Source organism: Arctopsyche grandis, chromosome 4 (genome assembly GCF_051622035.1).
Source record: "Arctopsyche grandis isolate Sample6627 chromosome 4, ASM5162203v2, whole genome shotgun sequence".
Classification (NCBI taxonomy): domain Eukaryota; kingdom Metazoa; phylum Arthropoda; class Insecta; order Trichoptera; family Hydropsychidae; genus Arctopsyche; species Arctopsyche grandis.
The window spans coordinates 32,001,504-32,019,509 of NC_135358.1; the positions used below are offsets into that span (position 1 = coordinate 32,001,504).

Here is an 18,006-nt window from a genome sequence, read left to right on the forward strand (position 1 = left end):
GGGGGCGAAGGCCCCGGAGCGTCGGAGGTGCCGGGGGCGCCAAGGGCGAAGGCCCCGGGGTGCCAGAGGCATCGAGGGCGCTGGGGGCGAAGGCGTCAGGGCGTCGGCGATGCACAAAACGTAATTCGTAATTCGTGCAATCAATTTCTTTCCGAAATCAGTCGTTTCAATTTCTTTAACTTTATTTTTATTCGTGTTTCAATTCCTTTTCGAAACCACTCGTTGAAATCATCGGTCACAACTCTATTTTTCAATAATATTGTATTAGCCAGCAGCGTGGCTCGGTCGTTAAGCTTCTGCTTAACACTGAGAGGCGCCGAGTTCGATCCCTTGAGCTGACCTCGATTGAAAAGAATTTTTCTGAGTATATCTGTAATGCTGCTGGTCAGACCAGGATTTGTGACTCCTGGTTGATCGTTTCCTATCAGAGTTTGCCAATTTTCTCTGATTTCATTGTTGAAACGATTCCCGATTAAAAATTGGCTAAAAATCCTTCCTACCCACTATGTCACCACTATTTGAGTATGATTAATGTAAATATTACAATAAAAATGTATGTACAATTCATAGATGTCTCATTAATTGTCGAGTTTAAGTCAGTGTCTCGTAATTTAGCGACTTATATAATAAAAAAAAATGCTGTATTGTTTGTAATTTGGCCAGGAAGGCGCATTGGGGTTTACCTGTAATGCCTTCCTGGTATGAAATAAAAAATAATAATAAAATAATAATTTATTATTTATTATTATTATTATTATTAATTGAATTAGTGGATTATTTTATCGACTAGCTATGGAGCTATGAATAACAACCCTTAAAATAGGAGATCGAATCTCAAACGGGCGAGGAATCAGGCTGACCTCGGGGGACCCTGACCTTTTTTAGGTTATGGGGGAAGGAAACGTTCCGAAAGGCTATTTGTGTCGGCGTGGTTATTGTTAGAATCGGCGTTGTTTCGGGATATTTTTAAGAGTACGTCTCGTGTTGGGCCTCGTGCCGAGGCGTATAAAAGGAGAGCGGGATTTGCGCGCGCCTCCATTCGCGTCACAGCGACGCAACTCGACACAACGCGACGCGACTAGACAAACACAAATGCCGGTTCAGTCTGTGTCCAACACTTAACTCTCGCTATCGTCTCTTATCGAAGCCACTCGACTCCGAGTCGTCGGGCACGACACACTCTCGCCGGAGTCGCTTCGTGCGGTTTAGTGATTTTGCGTGTTCGCACGCTCTGTGCTTGTTTTTGTGATTTGTGCTGTGTTTTGTGAACTTACACGATATGGTGACCGTGTTGAATTTAGTCAACGGCAAACATAGCATGGATTTTCCGAAGAAGCAGTCTACATTTGCTCCAAAAGAAGTCAGTAATATTTTATTTTTTTAATCACAGAATTATTACAGGGAATTGTAAATGTTTAGAATTCGTTTTTAGTAATACATAATAATAATCATGCTACTTGTTGATTTTTGACTGAAGAAGAGTTGGTCGTATGTATGCATGTTGAAGAAGTCAATTCTAATTCTGTCGGTGATTAGACGTTGTGGTTTTCTTCGTTGAATTGTTCGTTACATTATTAATGGGATTTCTAAAATCAATTCGGCAATTTAATTGGATTAAAGGATGAGATCAGTGTTGCTCTTGTAGTGCTATAATTTAAATACAGGCATTCATAAGTAGTTCAGAGTTCAATCAACGAGTGTGTTAAAATTTTAGTTTTTGATTAATTTCAAGTAAATTTTACTCTATCATTATTATGCCAGTTCTCCAGGAATATGACTTTCCAATACCAAATCTGCAATTTTGGATTTGAATCTTATATTTAGGCAATTGAATTTGGCTTCTCAAGCACATTTTATTCCATTGGAAAATTAATTGGAATTCAATTAAATTTAACGTTACACCTATCTTCTTCAAAATTCGAACCGATTGACCACAAGTGGCAGGAATATTTTGTATTAGATTTGTGTTATTATCAAAGCTCGTAGACTTCTTCAAGTACAAGAAACAACTTTGAGCAACTTTGAAACACTTCCTCTTCATTAGAATTAATAACTCCATAAAATCTACATATGTAGTTGTACAGGGAAGCACTTTTTACATTGCACATAAAACGATAATTTTTCATAATTTACTCCAGTTACATAACTTTCTTTTAAATTGTTATTGTAATTGATTAGTCTTCATTTTGGAGTAAAACTTATTTAGGGAAACTTACACAAGACAAAAGTTCTACTTCCGGTTATCGGATTTTGTTCGAATTTTTTTTATTACTTAAAATCACTATATTCATCATACACAATAAATATCAAGGAAATCAAAATAATTTAAAAGGTCAAAATAAAATAATGAAATATTTAAAAAAAAAAATTCTTCCGGTTTACGAATTTTGACCAAAACCTTATCAGCTTTAGGTTAGTACATAAAGAATACAAATATAAATTTTCATCTTGATACGCTCAGGGGTGTGGAAAGAATAGAGGCCACAACATTTTTGACCTTTCTTAGAAAAAATCTCACTTCCTGTTTATTAAATTTAGTGATTTTATTTTATTTTCATCACATTCAAAAGGTAAAAAAAAAGTTGTGGAAGAAAAATCGAGCAAGAGTAAACTGCCACTTCCGGTTGACGGATGCTTACACAATTTTATACATAAACTTAAACTTCTAGATATAAAATTTTAGTTCAATAAACCAAAAGGTTTTTGAGAAAAACATAAAACACCTCGATTCTCTAGAGTAAAAGTACTACTTCCGGTTGAGGTAAAAATATTCAAAAAATATTAGGGTATAAAATTTATAATGTCTATTACATGTAAAAAAATTCTGATTCGGTTAGCGATTTGGAAGATAATTTAATTGAAAAACTTTAAATACAGAGGACACCTATACATAAGTGGAGGTACCATTTTCGGTCAACTTAAAAATTTGAAAAAAATTACGTCGTATCAATAAGAATTTCAGTAACCTATACTAAGTTTCAGTTCGATAGGACTAACGGTGTTCAAAAAATCCCACACACACACATTTTTCAAGATCATTAAAACGTGATCAGTGATCGATTCCGAGTTCGAATCACAAAACTTCATCTATTGTTACTACGTACAATGTACGTCGTACATACATAGATAGAGTAAAATTGAGACGATATTTTAAAAGTCCAACGAGCATTGATAGAGTATGAAAACAGGAACAAAACTGCATTGATAACTGAATACAGTCAAACTATGAAATTATCTCCTCGGTGATAGCTTCAAGCTCCAAGAACGCGATATCAACGCGTCTAATCACAATAGATACGTATTTGAGGATACGATGGATCTCACAAGTTCAATAAGGTTAAATAGTCGACGCCATGGCGCGTTTAAATATAGCACAGTCCTCTCCACATTGTACATTTATAATTTAGTCGACACTTGTCAATATATAAGTATATATTACATGTAAATTGTGACGCGGTGAGTCAAGCGAGTTTCGTGCATGTGTGCGAGAGTGGTCCACGTGACCGGGAGTGCAGTGAACGTGCATCGGGTCATTATCGTCCAGAGTGCAGGTGACTGCAACTGCAACCACCTCATACTACGTGCTCTGACTAATTCTTTATCGGCTAATTCCTTCTACCGGTTTAACAACGTGACCTAAGCATCTGTGCACGTGTTTAGGTGACCTTTTAAAATTCACTCGAGTGGCTAGTGTGCGTTCATTTGGGGAACTGATTCGACTCTTCAGTGCTAGATTTAATTTTCTAGATAAATCTTCGAATGTATGTATGACTTTACCTCTAGAGTTTGTTAGAGCTACGACGGCCCACCCCCACTCTTCGGAAAGGGTGCGCATAGACACCATTTGGTGCGCGATCTCAGCGTGCGCATCTATTCCGTGGAGTGGGGGTAAGCCATCGTATGCGGAGCGATCTCTACAGGTGAACTTCTGCTATATACGTACATACAGTGGCGGCTCATCTTCAAGGGCAACCGGGGCACTTCCCCACACACATATCTCTTAACCAAAAAAAACAAACAAATTTTTATATATTGTTGGTTTCTTGTCAAGAGACATCAAGTGTTTCTTTATCCCACCCACCACGCTGTGAGCAGATTCGGTTCATAATCCAGTTGGTTTATAATTCGAGGCAGTCGCTTATTTACCGTGGTCCCGTGGTCGACAGCTTAAGTTTACCTGCTACTCGGCACTTGCGAGTGGTACTGTGTGTAGAGTGTAGACAGTCAGTCGAAGCAGAGAAAAAAGATCCGTGTACAGAAGGTCGCTTTTAGTTGGCTGCGTTAAGGTCTCTCTGGAGCATATATGTATGTACGTCATCAGTCTCCGTGACGAGGCAGAATGTTAAATTACAGAAAACGCAAATATCGGAAGGCAAAGATCGAAAATCGAAAGATCAAAAAAAAGGGTGCATGGTAAACGGTACATACTCACTTAATTTGCGCGAGCAGGATACAACAGGAACAAGAGGTACAGGATTTTCCTCCCGTATTAATGTGCGCGCGCAGAATACGGGAGGAAAAGCCTGTTCCTCTTGTTCCTGTTGTACCCTGCTCGCGCAAATTAAGTGGGTATGTACCGTTTACTATGCACCCTTTTTTTTGATCTTTCGACTTAAGATCTTTCGATTTTCGATCTTTGCCTTCCGATATTTGTGTTTTCTGTAATTTAACATTCTGGCTCGTCACTTAGACCCATTTTTCGTCAGCTAAAACACTTAAGTTTGTTCGTATATGTATGTATTTATGTATTTATGTATTTATGTACCTACGTATTTTTCGTCAACAGTCTGGGTATTTTTCTGACGTCATCGGACGCTAAAATAATTCGCTTTTTTCCGATTCAAAGGATTCGAAGCTCCCGGGGGCGTAGGTGCCCCCTAGGGGCGCAGACGCCGAGGACGGAAGCATAGGGGGCGCAGAACCCGGGGGTGCACATATAATTTTTTATAAGAGACTTACTATATATGTATGTTTGTTTGTTCGTGACACTCAATTGATTATATAAAACAAAAGAGTATTCAAATAAATTTATATAAAATAAAACTATTCAAATAAATTTAATAAAATGTTTACTATTAGATTAGTCATGTTTAAGCGGTTTATATTAAAAATATGGCTCGTCACTTAGACCCATTTTTCGTCAGCTAAAACACTTAAGTTTGTTCGTATATGTATGTATTTATGTATTTATGTATTTATGTATTTATGTATTTATGTACCTACGTATTTTTCGTCAACAGTCTGGGTATTGTTCAGACGTCATCGAACAAATAATTCGCTTTTTTCCGATTCAAAGGATACGAAGCTCCCGGGGGCGTAGGTGCCCCCTAGGGGCGCAGACGCCGAGGGCGGAAGCATAGGGGGCGCAGACCCCGGGGGTGCACATATAATTTTTTATAAGAGACTTACTATATATGTATGTTTGTTTGTTCGTGACAGTCAATTGATTAAATAAAACAAAAGAGTATTCAAATAAATTTATATAAAATAAAACTATTCAAATAAATTTAATAAAATGTTTACTATTAGATTAGTCATGTTTAAGCGGTTTATATTAAAAAATGGCTCGTCACTTAGACCCATTTTTCGTCAGCTACAACACTTAAGTTTGTTCGTATATGTATGTATTTATGTATTTATGTATTTATGTATTTATGTATTTATGTATTTATGTATTTATGTATTTATGTATTTATGTACCTACGTATTTTTCGTCAACAGTCTGGGTATTGTTCAGACGTCATCGAACAAATAATTCGCTTTTTTCCGATTCAAAGGATTCGAAGCTCCCGGGGGCGTAGGTGCCCCCTAGGGGCGCAGACGCCGAGGGCGGAAGCATAGGGGGCGCAGACCCCGGGGGTGCACATATAATTTTTTATAAGAGACTTACTATATATGTATGTTTGTTTGTTCGTGACAGTCAATTGATTAAAAAAAACAAGAGTATTCAAATAAATTTATATAAAATAAAACTATTCAAATAAATTTAATAAAATGTTTACTATTAGATTAGTCATGTTTAAGCGGTTTATATTAAAAATACCGAGTGAAGCCGGGTAGTAAAGCTAGTAGTCTATAACTCTATACGATTCGAAAAATACACGACACCATCAACGTTTTTTGACATTTCAACTATATTTTAGAAGATATGCTACAATTGTCAATCCCAATATGACAATTTAATCATTAAATATTTTTTTATTAATTACATTTTTGATTTTTAGAACACATAATGATCGAAGTCGATAATTTGTTAATAAATGTATAATTTTCCTTGCATAACATGTCACTAAAAATATATAAATTTCATTTTTTTGGAAAAAAAATATGTAGGAGGAAGGAGGGGGGGTTTCTCGTACTTATAATATTCGTTTAAATGTATAAAATAATTAATAATTTAAAATGAAATAGCCTTCTCGTTCCCCACCTGTTTTTAAATTCACGAGCCGCCCTTGCATACATACATACAGATATGTAATTACTAGTCACCGGAGCCTGAGGGGGGCGTGTATTGTTCAAAGGTTGTAAATGCATTGTTAAAGGTTTGCCGAACAATGGATAGCACTGTGACTATCCTACCTCTAGTAATTACATATTTTTGGAATAGGTTTAACTCTTTGAGTGCTGACTCTTTTTAGTTGAAAGCCCGCCACGCTGAAAATTTCACCTGCTTTTCCAACTAGAATTATTGAGAGATCCAATATAAAGCAGTTATAAAATTTTAGCTAATCCAAACAAACCCTAGATAACTACCGCCGAGGATTTCGAGTTTTGTAAAGGTGTGCTTACACTCTCTAATATATCTTGCAAAACAATATAAAATAAACAAAAGAAGTCTATCAATGAATGTATTTCTCCAAAACTAGTTCCATATTCGTCATTGTTGTTAAAATGTAATGCTCACAATGTAAATGCCAAGCCACACTCTAATACACTCAGCTGTTAGGGATATTCATCGGGTAATTCTGCTATGGTTATAAATTCAGAAACTCCGGTTTAAAACAGTCTTTATTAACATTGACACGGATTACACCACCCATATTAAATGCATTTTTTTTTCAATGCTACCTGGATAGGCTTAACGGGTAGTATTCTTGTTTACTTTGTACATGCTCGAAATACAACGCGTATCGGCGTTTTTCAGGCCCATGGACTTGGTCAGCATTCAAAAGGGTTAACTGCATGGTTCAGAAATTTCATTGTATAACGTGCTCATGCACCGGCAAAGGACTAAAATCAGACCGGTGCACTTCCGCAAGCAGAATTGCATTGAGTGCAGCGTTGCAGCCGTCACTTTCCATTTTCTGTTCGGTCGTTATCTTTGTCCAGTGGCGTCACGAGGCGAATGAGTAAACAGGCGCGACACAACGTGAGGCGACACGTGACTGTTGGCTATTTGCGTGACACACGCTAATTCGGCACAAGATTTTCTTTTTAATTTTATCACGGACTGGCAAATACACCAGGCGTCGCCCGAGTATACATATAGAATAGCACATTGTAATCATTTCTGGGTATACATACATACATATCTATGTACATATGTAAATATCCTTTAATACCTTTACGGAGTCATGACAAATGCTTTGATAATAACATTGATTTTAAATCGGATACACGTAAAACACAATTTTAAATATACTTTTTATACATATTAAGTCGTTGAATATCACATGGGATGCACAAGGATTGTAAATAGGTTTTTGAGCTCTTTTTCCTATTATGCTGTAGATTAACATTAGAATAATATAATATTATGATTATTAACCAAATTAAATTAAATTGTAAAATAGAAAATGATCAGTAGATCAGTAGCTATTAAAATAGATATAAGATGTATTGTGAACATAATTTCGTAATAATAAAAAGCATTTAAAAATAATAAAAAAACGTGGGATGCCCTTATGCAATTTCGCAGGTGTTTAACTTTCATTAAAATAGCCTACCTCTTCAATTATATCGCTTTTGAGCAATTTGTGTATTTTTTAAAAATATGTGGTTGTTTAAAAATGATCGAAATTTAACTTGTCCGGCTTTAGAGGCTGTACACCCGAAACTTTAATTTTGTTGCCGTTCCTTTCTTTGATATATATATTGAGTGAATGCGACGATATATATCAATATATATATATATATATATATATATATTGAATGAATGCGACAGTTGCGCTTCGACCAGATAATACGTATTTTAAATCAACAAAATCGAGGTTTCGTATTCTCCAATTTTCTCCTCCGAAACTGGACCAATTTTTAAAAAAATTTCATCATCGGTATGATAAAGATATATTCTGTGCAACTATGCGCGAATTTTTTTTTAAATCAACCGTTAAATAAGCACGCTGGACTCTTTTCGTGGGTGTAAAAAAGGGGCGATTTTATAGATGTTTGGCGGCTCCTAGCTCCTATGAAAAATAACTAATCAAAAAAAATAAAACGATAGATGCATCCCAATGGTGGATATCCATAGCATATTAAAAAATAGTTTCTCTAGTGCCACAATTGAGGAAGGGAGAAGTGTAATACGTTTGTATGGACAAGGCGCTGGTGTCCAGCCCTCTTAACGACTCGTGTTGTCTATCGTAGTGCTAGTCATCAGATTCTGAACTATGTATATTTAAACGTCATTTACATTCTCTTCCCATTTTATAATCATAAACAATGACTTATTTTATAGCTAAAACATTATTTATTTATTTTTAATTTATGGGAATTATACTGTTACTAGTGTTGTTCCCGATAAAATATCATCGCATGGGTAATATGTGTTCTCCGAACAGCACTTCGGCCTAATGCGTGCGAGTGAGATCGCGTGTGAGGAAAAAACCGATGCTAGTTAGTGTTTTGTCCCTATGCATATACGGAATAACTAGCGACTGCCGATGAAGTACATATGTATGTACGTAGCTGACAAACTCTACAAATCGTAAACAATGTATGCCGCGAATATCCAGAGGTTACGATGCTCTGGGTTATGGCATATTAGTTATTAAAAAAAAAAGATAAAAGAAATGTGTCGGTGCTGTGTTCGATCCGCATGCGGTCGTATTTTTTTCAAATACCTTATAAATATATATAATTTAATATTTATATTTGAAAAAAAAATAATAAAAACTACCTACCTACCTACATATATACAATATAAAAATTTATTAAATAAATAAATTTTCAATAGATGTCCGTAACTTATCAGTAGCAAACAGTATATATAGAAGTTTTTTCCTTTTGTTATTATATTCATACGTTTTGTTGGCAGTGGTTTAGCTCTGATGTACATATGTATGTCGAATCAAAACGACTATTATATTACGACGGGCGTTATCTCAGATACACAGACAGAATAGCGATATTATATATAATATATACATATACAATTATAATGTTTATTGAAAAAACTGTTGATTCAATTTGTTAAAAAAAGCAAAATTTTCCAGTATTTGGTACAGGTTACTATTTTTGACTCTATATATACATACATACATATGGATTTTTTGAGTATTCATCTGTATGTAGTTTTGCTTATTGGATACAAGAACGCGAGGCAATGATCCCGGATTCTGTTTATTTCGGAAATACCTCCGGACGAATTTTAGACTATTTTAGAACTGTGTCAACAATAGTCTGCGCTGTCTCGCCAACAATGTTTACATTGTGTGACAGCGCATTTCCAAGTTATGCAAATTGAATTGGTGTGTTGAAACCGACCGAATTTTAAGCAGATTGCTGTCGACGATCTTGAACTTTAGCGATTAGACTAAACGCAAACATAGACTGAGGTCATGGTTTTTTTTTCAACGACGTTGAATATGTTTTTGGTCTTGTATTCTCGGTCGAAGGAAACACGTGACACCTGACAGCAATATTGAGGTTTATCAGTTTGGCATTGTCATTTTAGGTTCACGTTTTCCTTATCATAAGGTGTTTTCGATTGTTCTTATCAATTAATTATTGCACGTGCGGAAACCCTAATTAGTCGTCACAAACATGCGATATTCACGTGAATGTTTCAAATATTGACTTATCATTGATTGCATTATAATGATGTAAATATTACATACGTAGTTGTGTATGTTGCAATGAGGCGAGTTTGTACAAAGTTCCTTTAACTAAATTGAAAATATAGGACACTAGAATAATTAATTAATTAATTCGTACAGACACACAGAATAGCGATATTATATATATGTATGTATTATAATAGACTATATATTAAATCTAGTGACACAAAAATTAATTGAATATATAAAACTTGGAATTATTTTTAGTTGTGGCTATTTGCAAGTACTATATCTGCGAATTATTGGCTATTTGCAGATACTATATCTGCGACAAGCGCAAAGCCTTCTGCGCATGTGCTTGAACTTATAATCTGATTATAATTTCTTACATTTAATGTGTGCTAGACTTGTTTAATCAATCGTTCATTATACATAATGCAAATAAATTTCGCACGTTATTACAATAGATTTATAACATTTAGCTAGTTCGCAGCTTGTACTTGTATGTAGGTATTATACGTTGTATATGATAATAATTTTCTAACAATTAATAATATTAACTAATTTGGATTATATTTTTTACTCTACGTCACTTTACGAGTTCGAACTAAATTTTAAGAGGTTTAAAACAAAATTTTAACAGTAAACACGCTCACAGTGACAGTTCACGCGCATGCGCAGAAGGCTTTGCACCTGTCGCAGATATAGTACCTGCAAATAGCCAATAATTCTCAGATATAGTACCTGCATATGCACACGCCACGCTCCAACCCAGAAGGTATATAAAGCGATACGCTAGCCCCAACACCAGAGTGAGCCTCTGGAGTTCAACCAGATCACATCTCCGAAGAAACCTCTTCGTACATACAATAACCATTGTAACAATTGAACGAAAATAAACGATCCTCTTTCAAACTCAACTGAATTTCAATATGCCGGGAAACGGTCGAAACCTTTCACCCGTCCTATAATTGGTGACCACCGACTACTAAATTGGCGATCACTAAACTGGTGACCCCGATAGTTGGTGATCACTATAGTAGAATATTTAAATAAATTCTTGATTCTATACCACTTTTAAAATTTATATATGTAGTATATTTACCAGCAAATGTAATAATATGCCTATTTTTTTATTTCCAGCACGACCCAATGTCGCATAGAATTATAGAGAAGAGGAGGAGAGATCGGATGAATAATTGTTTGGCCGATCTTTCACGTTTGATACCAACAGACTATCTGAAAAAGGGCAGAGGACGCATCGAGAAGACTGAAATTATAGAAATGGCAATCAAACATTTGAAATACTTACAAGAAAAAACCAATTGTAAGTCAACAACGATCACAATAATACATTGTAATATAATTCGACGTGTTATATGCTCATACTTTGTTAAATTTAGGTGCCGAGCAACGCGAGAATGGATCCATATCACCCGAGCATTTCAGATTGGGATATCAGGAATGTTTATCAGAATTGATGCGGTACTTGGTAGAAGCCCAGGGTTTTTTCCCAAGGGATTCTATATGCGTTCAACTGATAAATCACCTCCATCATCATTGTGATACAATTATGAAAGGTATTTGTTTTTCAATAAGGCGATTCACTTGCTGTAGTACCACCAATTATGTAATGTATAATATGCTGATGATTCATTGTCAAGTTTGTATATTTTGAATATCTACATACATATGTAGCTAGTAAAAAATAAATAGTATATAACTAAAATTTGGTATTTAGAATAGATTGTGGTTGCTTATAAAATTGAAAGTGAGAAAATCTGTTTGTCTGGGGTTTTATAAAGCTCAATATATTATATGTATATTAATTTTGTCACCACGATCGTGGAAAGGTATTAGATTAGGTTGGACATGCTCTCAGACTAGGTTTTAACATAAATGTACTGAAATGAAGTGTTACAAAGTAAAAACTTTATGCAGACAACATTCTGATGATAGAGTAATGCACATAAAGTAACAAAATATAAAATAAAAATACAAAATTTTTGTTTTGAACCTAGTTCTAGGTATTTTGAATATCTTGTATAGGAATATAAATGACTGCTAGTATTTTAAATTCGCTTGTCCCATTAAAGAATAGTTGAGGGTTTTCAATTGCCCCGTGGATTTTTTCTAAGGAGGACAAAAGGAAATGTTGGTGTAAAAATATTAAGAAATCCATAGCAGCGATTGGCTATTTTTACATGCCGTTTAAATCAACAAAACAACTCTTTCAGGTGTCCTCTTTTTTAACGACCAGGATACCGTAGCCCTAATACAAATGCGTAGAAACTTTTAAAATGATTAATTATAATCATATCTTTACTCGATAAAGGGTTGTACACATGTGGTTGCTTATTATATGGTCTTTAGCATCTATAAACCATCATTAGTACCAAATTTATTCAATAATAGGCAGTATTTTTATAATACCAATTACTCCTAGTTGTCAATAATAGTATAATAGTTTCCAAGTCTACAATTTTCTCAGTTAGTCAAATCGTATTAATCTCATAATGTTGTGATGGTTGAAGCAATGTAAATCATATAATATTTACTGGGTTGGGTTATTTTATATTTTTATATTAATTTTATTTTTGATTCCAGGAGATGTAATTAATAAGCCAAGGTGTAACATAGACAGTAATAGTAGTTCTAGCGGAAGTTCTAGTAATTATATGACTCAAAACCAATCCCCTGTATTGAATATGCAACGACCAAAGGGAAAGCAAATAGAGATGAATATCAACGATATACATCATCAGCATTCCAATATTTTCGAAGAGAAATCTACCCTATCGACTAAAGATAAGAAACACTCGAGGCTCGCTTCCGAGTGTGTAAATGAGCCGTCAGCCGACACAACAAATGAACCACAAGATGTATATCCTGAGCGAAATGTATCCTCCTTGTGTGTAAACGACAATGGTGGTTTTTCAGGATTAAAGCTCGTCAAAGGTAATACGGATGAAGGCGGAGGTCAGAATGAATTTCTCCAGAACAATATGCAGAGCGATTGCCAAACTGGACAAGATGTTCGAATTCCAAACGAATTTTCTAGATCACCATACCATTATCAACGCGATCATTGCGAACTCAATTTGCGCAGTATCAGAGAGAAAGGAGACTCTTCGCAGCTCGTAGACAGCGGTCTCAGCAGCAACCAAGGCGACAATGATAACCTTCACTCTTACAAATTTAAAAATAACATAAAGAAGCGATTCTCCCAATCACAATCCACTGACTATTTATCGTCTAGCCCTAGTGATAGTACAACCAATGTAAATTTGTATAATAGAAATGAGTTTGTGCGCCGTGATCAGTACGCTGCCAACGGTAAGTTGTCATATAAAAAGCGAAAAATTGGCAGTGAACATCAACCGCGACGTATTAATGATTGTTACGATAACAATCAGATATCCTCGTCCGAGACTAATTCTAGTGAGAATAACACAAGTGTCTCTCAAAATTCGGAGTATCAGTTAAAAGATGCACCCGAAGAGGATATGCCCAATTATGTTGAATATCATCAAATGGATCAAAATGCTCCAAATATTATAAGACAGAAAAAAAATTACAATAATCATGGCGAAAAGATTGAAAACAAATTTCCAAAATTTTCAGGTGTGGGTGTGCCCATATTTGCCCTCCATGCGAAAGGATCGTTTTACGTGCCGTTGAATATTGATTACGAATCCCTGATCCCTTTTCTAGGACCTTATGACTTGTTAGATGCCACTTGCCTCGACACAAACATATCCTTGCATCCAGTCACTATTAGCGTCAATTGTCAACCAATACATTACAACAAACATGTGTCAGTACGAACCAAATCTGAACTAAAAGACTGGCAGTAGACTTATGTGTAATATTGTTTACTCATAACACTGAGCAACAAAAAAAATCACGTTTTTGAGTTACTAGAGCGGAGACTAACCAATCTTTACTAACTTTGACCCACTGAATTCGAATATGATAATGATTTTTGTTGGTTGGTGATCGTTTACGAGATATGTTTGCGCGATTTTTACAGTTTTTTGGCTTTTGCGGTCTTTAACTCAAAATCTAGTATTGCTGTGCTCAAAGTGAGTATTGGAATCAATAGTCAGATGTTTTTCCCATTGATTGTTATATTTCATTGCTTTAAAATACTTATAATTAATTGTCTAGCGATTTTTAAAAGTCAAAAATATATTTTTTTTACGGATTTTTTTCCGTGTTATTTTTCATTTATTTGGCAATTTTTTTATTTTACCACGTTTATAAGGATTGGTTTTCTATCTCAATATTTTTTTTATTTATCTAAACGTTCTAACTCAAGCGGTAATTGCAATTTAAATGCTTTTGTTGTGTATACGGTTGTAACGCAAAATGTGATGGTGCAAGCGAGATGGGATGTAATCCACCTCAATACAACGCTCATATCTCGTAAACGATCACTAACTAACAAAAATCATTATCATATTCGAATTCAGTGGGTCAAAGTTAGTAAAGATTGGTTAGTCTCCGCTCTGGTAATTATTTTTGTTGCTCAGTGTAATTCGTCTTTCGTTTATCCATCTACCATATATACATACATATGTAATATTAATGCATTTTGCACCTACGCTTATGATTGACTTAAATATTGAATATTACGTTGGTCAGTTGTTACTAGATTGTTTATATAAATGTATATGTAATTCATTGTTATAAATGTTTCTCTATATACATATATATATGTATATAGAGAAACGTTTCTATAGAAATGTTTCTCTAAATATATATATATATATATATATATATATATATATATATATATATATATATATATATATATATATATATATATGTATATATATATATATATATATATATATATATATATATATATATATATATATATATATATTAATTGCAACTATGTAAATGTTGTGTAAGCAAATTATAAAAAAACCGCATTGACAAATGTGTCGAAATTGATGTTACATACATAAATGTGCTTCTTTGTCGTTTAAAATAATTGTCATGAAATTAATGTGTCGTAATTTGTTTTAATCTATAAACATGTCTGGATAAGTTAATTAGTAAATAATATTATGTAATTTTCATAGGTATTGAATTATCCAATGGCAAAATTTTTAAATCTTATTTTAAGTTTTGAAATAAGATTGGTTTATAATTAAAAACATGCCATTTGTATATGAAAATCATAAATTACCAACTGAGTTACATACATACATAAGTCACAAATGTTTTGATGCGTGCCAAAATGTTCTATTGATTCTGAATCAAGTTTTCTATTATTTTTTAATTCTATATACATATAACTTGTATTCTAATATACAAATTAAATGACTTAGCCAAATTTCTAGTCATACTCCTAATATTCTTTATAATTGTTAGTAAAATATTTTTTTGTGTATTGTGATATTTATTCTATAGTAAATCTATGCTGTTATGTGAAGACGTGAAAATTTGAATATATATGGAAAAAGTATGAATATGATATTTTCATTTGAATGTTTCATTCAATTAAAGTTTTCCAGGTTGTTATTAGATACGTATGTACATATATCTAATATTGACGAATTGTAAAGTGGGTCCAAAATCCGATTAAATAATGTAAACAACTTTTTCATATTATATTATGTAGTATGTACATATATTTATAAACTACATATTATGTATGTTTATATTCTATAAATGTTGTGGACAAACTTTGTGTTTAAAGTAAAGTTAAAATACATGAATGTGTTGACAAAATTTGAATGTTTAAAATAACACGTTTACATGCATTTATTACATATATTCATTCCACTCTTGTAACTTTTGTAATGGAAATGTTAAATCTGTTTACATTTGAAATATATTTTATAAACGTGCTATTTGTATTTTTTTTTTTTTGTATTTTAATAATAAAATAAATTGTTTTTAACATATGTATATGCGTTTTTATTTGTCTAATTAACAAACCTTTATATAAAGTACCAAAATTGTGAGAAAAATTTACAGACATTATTTTATTTTCAACATATTAGCCACAGTGATATTATAGAGTACTCTAAAGTATCACTGTGGCCAGTCACACAATCATAACACAAATAAAGGTATAGAAAACACCCCTGCTTGACATTAATTGATATAATCAACCACGGGCGTTGCTCCACAACTATTCAACCAGTTCAGTGTAGCTTACATTGAACAGGTCAATTTCACCAGCAACCCGGTTGTAAGATATAGCCAAGAATAATAACCATATAATTTCATATAAAGATATGTGAGGAACCGTTTTTGGATTCTCTCGATCTTCAATGAATGAGTCGTATGAGTAGGACTGTCGAAGTTTACAATTTTAATCCTGTGGAAGTTAACAATTTTAAAAATATGTTATTTTAAAAAATATACATATTTTTTTAATTAATTAAAGTGATGACACGGTATAAATTGTGTATACAAAGTCATAAGTAATGTGTAATGTGTCATTCATTGCAAATTTGATTATTTTATTAGTGTCCACCATTGATAAACGTCGACTTTTTAGTTATCACTTTAAATATGACTATCAGAAGTAATATTCATACTTTATTGAAATATACAAATCCAATTTATGCTATATTAGGGTTGAAAAAAATTGATTTACGTAAAAGCCAAATTCAAGAGATTGGATTGATTTACAAAGTTTACGTTTTCTTTTTAGCACTAGTTTCAAGCGGTTGTTTAGGTTTCCTCGGATTTATAAACACAAAAATGTTATATATTATGTATAGATCTCTATCTATTTTGATGACATATTCCCTTTCACAAATGACATTAATTATTAGCACTTCAACCACGATTCTATATAATTTGTTAAATGGCTCTAAAATTCTAAAAGAAGTATATGAAATTATATTGAAGGTAGATTCCACTTTGAATTTTAACAAACAAAATAATACATTCAAGAAAAACTTGATGGTAATTTATGGAACATACACTATAGCTAGAATTATTCAATTGTATCTAAATCAAATGGTTTGGGTTTGTTTAAATGAAAGGGCGTATAACATATGTGGTATCATTATGGATTTGGAACTAATACGATTCGCAATAGAAATTAACATATTAGCTAGGCAATTCGAATTATTGAATCGTCACTTGAACTCAAGTTTAGGAATGAAACTAATTAAATTCACCAAGTATGATGGTGTGTTTATGCAATTTTGGCGGAGGCAAACTTGCAACAAATACAGAAGATCATATGAAAATCGCAGAAAATTGAATGAACTCCTATCTGTGTACAATCAGTTGGAGGATTGTACAGATAAACTGAATACTTACTATGGTTGGACGGTAAAGCTATGAATTGTTTTAATTAACAAACAAATTTGACAATCTTCTAATAAGAAGCAATAGCTCTGAAAAAAATTGTTAAACGAGCTGTAAGCTTCCATAAGATTTTAATTTTAGCTTCTTTCAATGGGGATTACAATATTTTGTGGATATCTTTCAAATATAGCACCTGCTGTTGCTTTTGATTATATCAATAAACAATATGTGAGTAGGTCTCGTGTAATATACATATGTATGTGACCTTATACATATATGATTATTTAATGAAATGTAAATTCCTTTTAGGATGATTACAGAAAATTGACATCGATTTTATGGACAACACATCATACTTTTAGGCTAATAACATTGATATGGAGTAGTGAAATTTTGCAACATCAAAGTAAAGAAACGGTTGTTATTGTCAGTAAATTATTTCTATCCATCGATATCGGTGAGTCAATTGCGACAGAATTTATAATAATATATGAAGCTTAAAAAAAATGTCAATTGTCTATTTTATATTGTGATTAATATTTTCAGATAGCATAGATGGACTTTTACTGAAAAAATTTGCACGGATTTTAGAACATAAAGATCTGAGGATTAGAGCTAAAAATTTTTTCGTTTTGGACTGTAGCTTTTTCTTGAGTACTTTCATGGCTTTAGCTTCTTATACTTTCATAATTATACAAATGAAATGAAATACGTGTTATGA

At 33.3% G+C, this 18,006-nt stretch overlaps 2 protein-coding genes across 4 annotated transcripts in view; both read left to right on the plus strand.

Moving 5' to 3' along the window:
- The window catches only part of LOC143910569 (caspase-3-like), a 427,954-nt gene extending 425,129 nt beyond the window's left edge, over positions 1–2,825 (plus strand). The window contains exon 9 of the mRNA XM_077429099.1: positions 2,583–2,825. The gene's annotated coding sequence lies outside the window, so the exon portion shown is untranslated. The remainder of the gene's footprint in view (positions 1–2,582) is intronic.
- LOC143910568 (uncharacterized) overlaps positions 1–13,857 on the plus strand; it is a 48,310-nt gene extending 34,453 nt beyond the window's left edge. Inside the window, exons 1-5 of one of the 3 annotated variants that reach the window (XM_077429098.1) lie at positions 1,034–1,360; positions 11,142–11,325; positions 11,402–11,578; positions 12,606–13,334; positions 13,623–13,857. In XM_077429098.1, coding sequence (XP_077285224.1) covers positions 1,280–1,360; positions 11,142–11,325; positions 11,402–11,578; positions 12,606–13,334; positions 13,623–13,855 — 1,404 coding nt within the window. In that variant the 5' untranslated portion in view covers positions 1,034–1,279 and the 3' untranslated portion in view covers positions 13,856–13,857. Of the gene's footprint in view, positions 1–1,033; positions 1,361–11,141; positions 11,326–11,401; positions 11,579–12,605 lie in introns of those variants that run through there. The other 2 variants (XM_077429095.1, XM_077429096.1) reach the window with 2 other exon arrangements.
- The last annotated feature ends 4,149 nt before the right edge of the window (positions 13,858–18,006 follow it).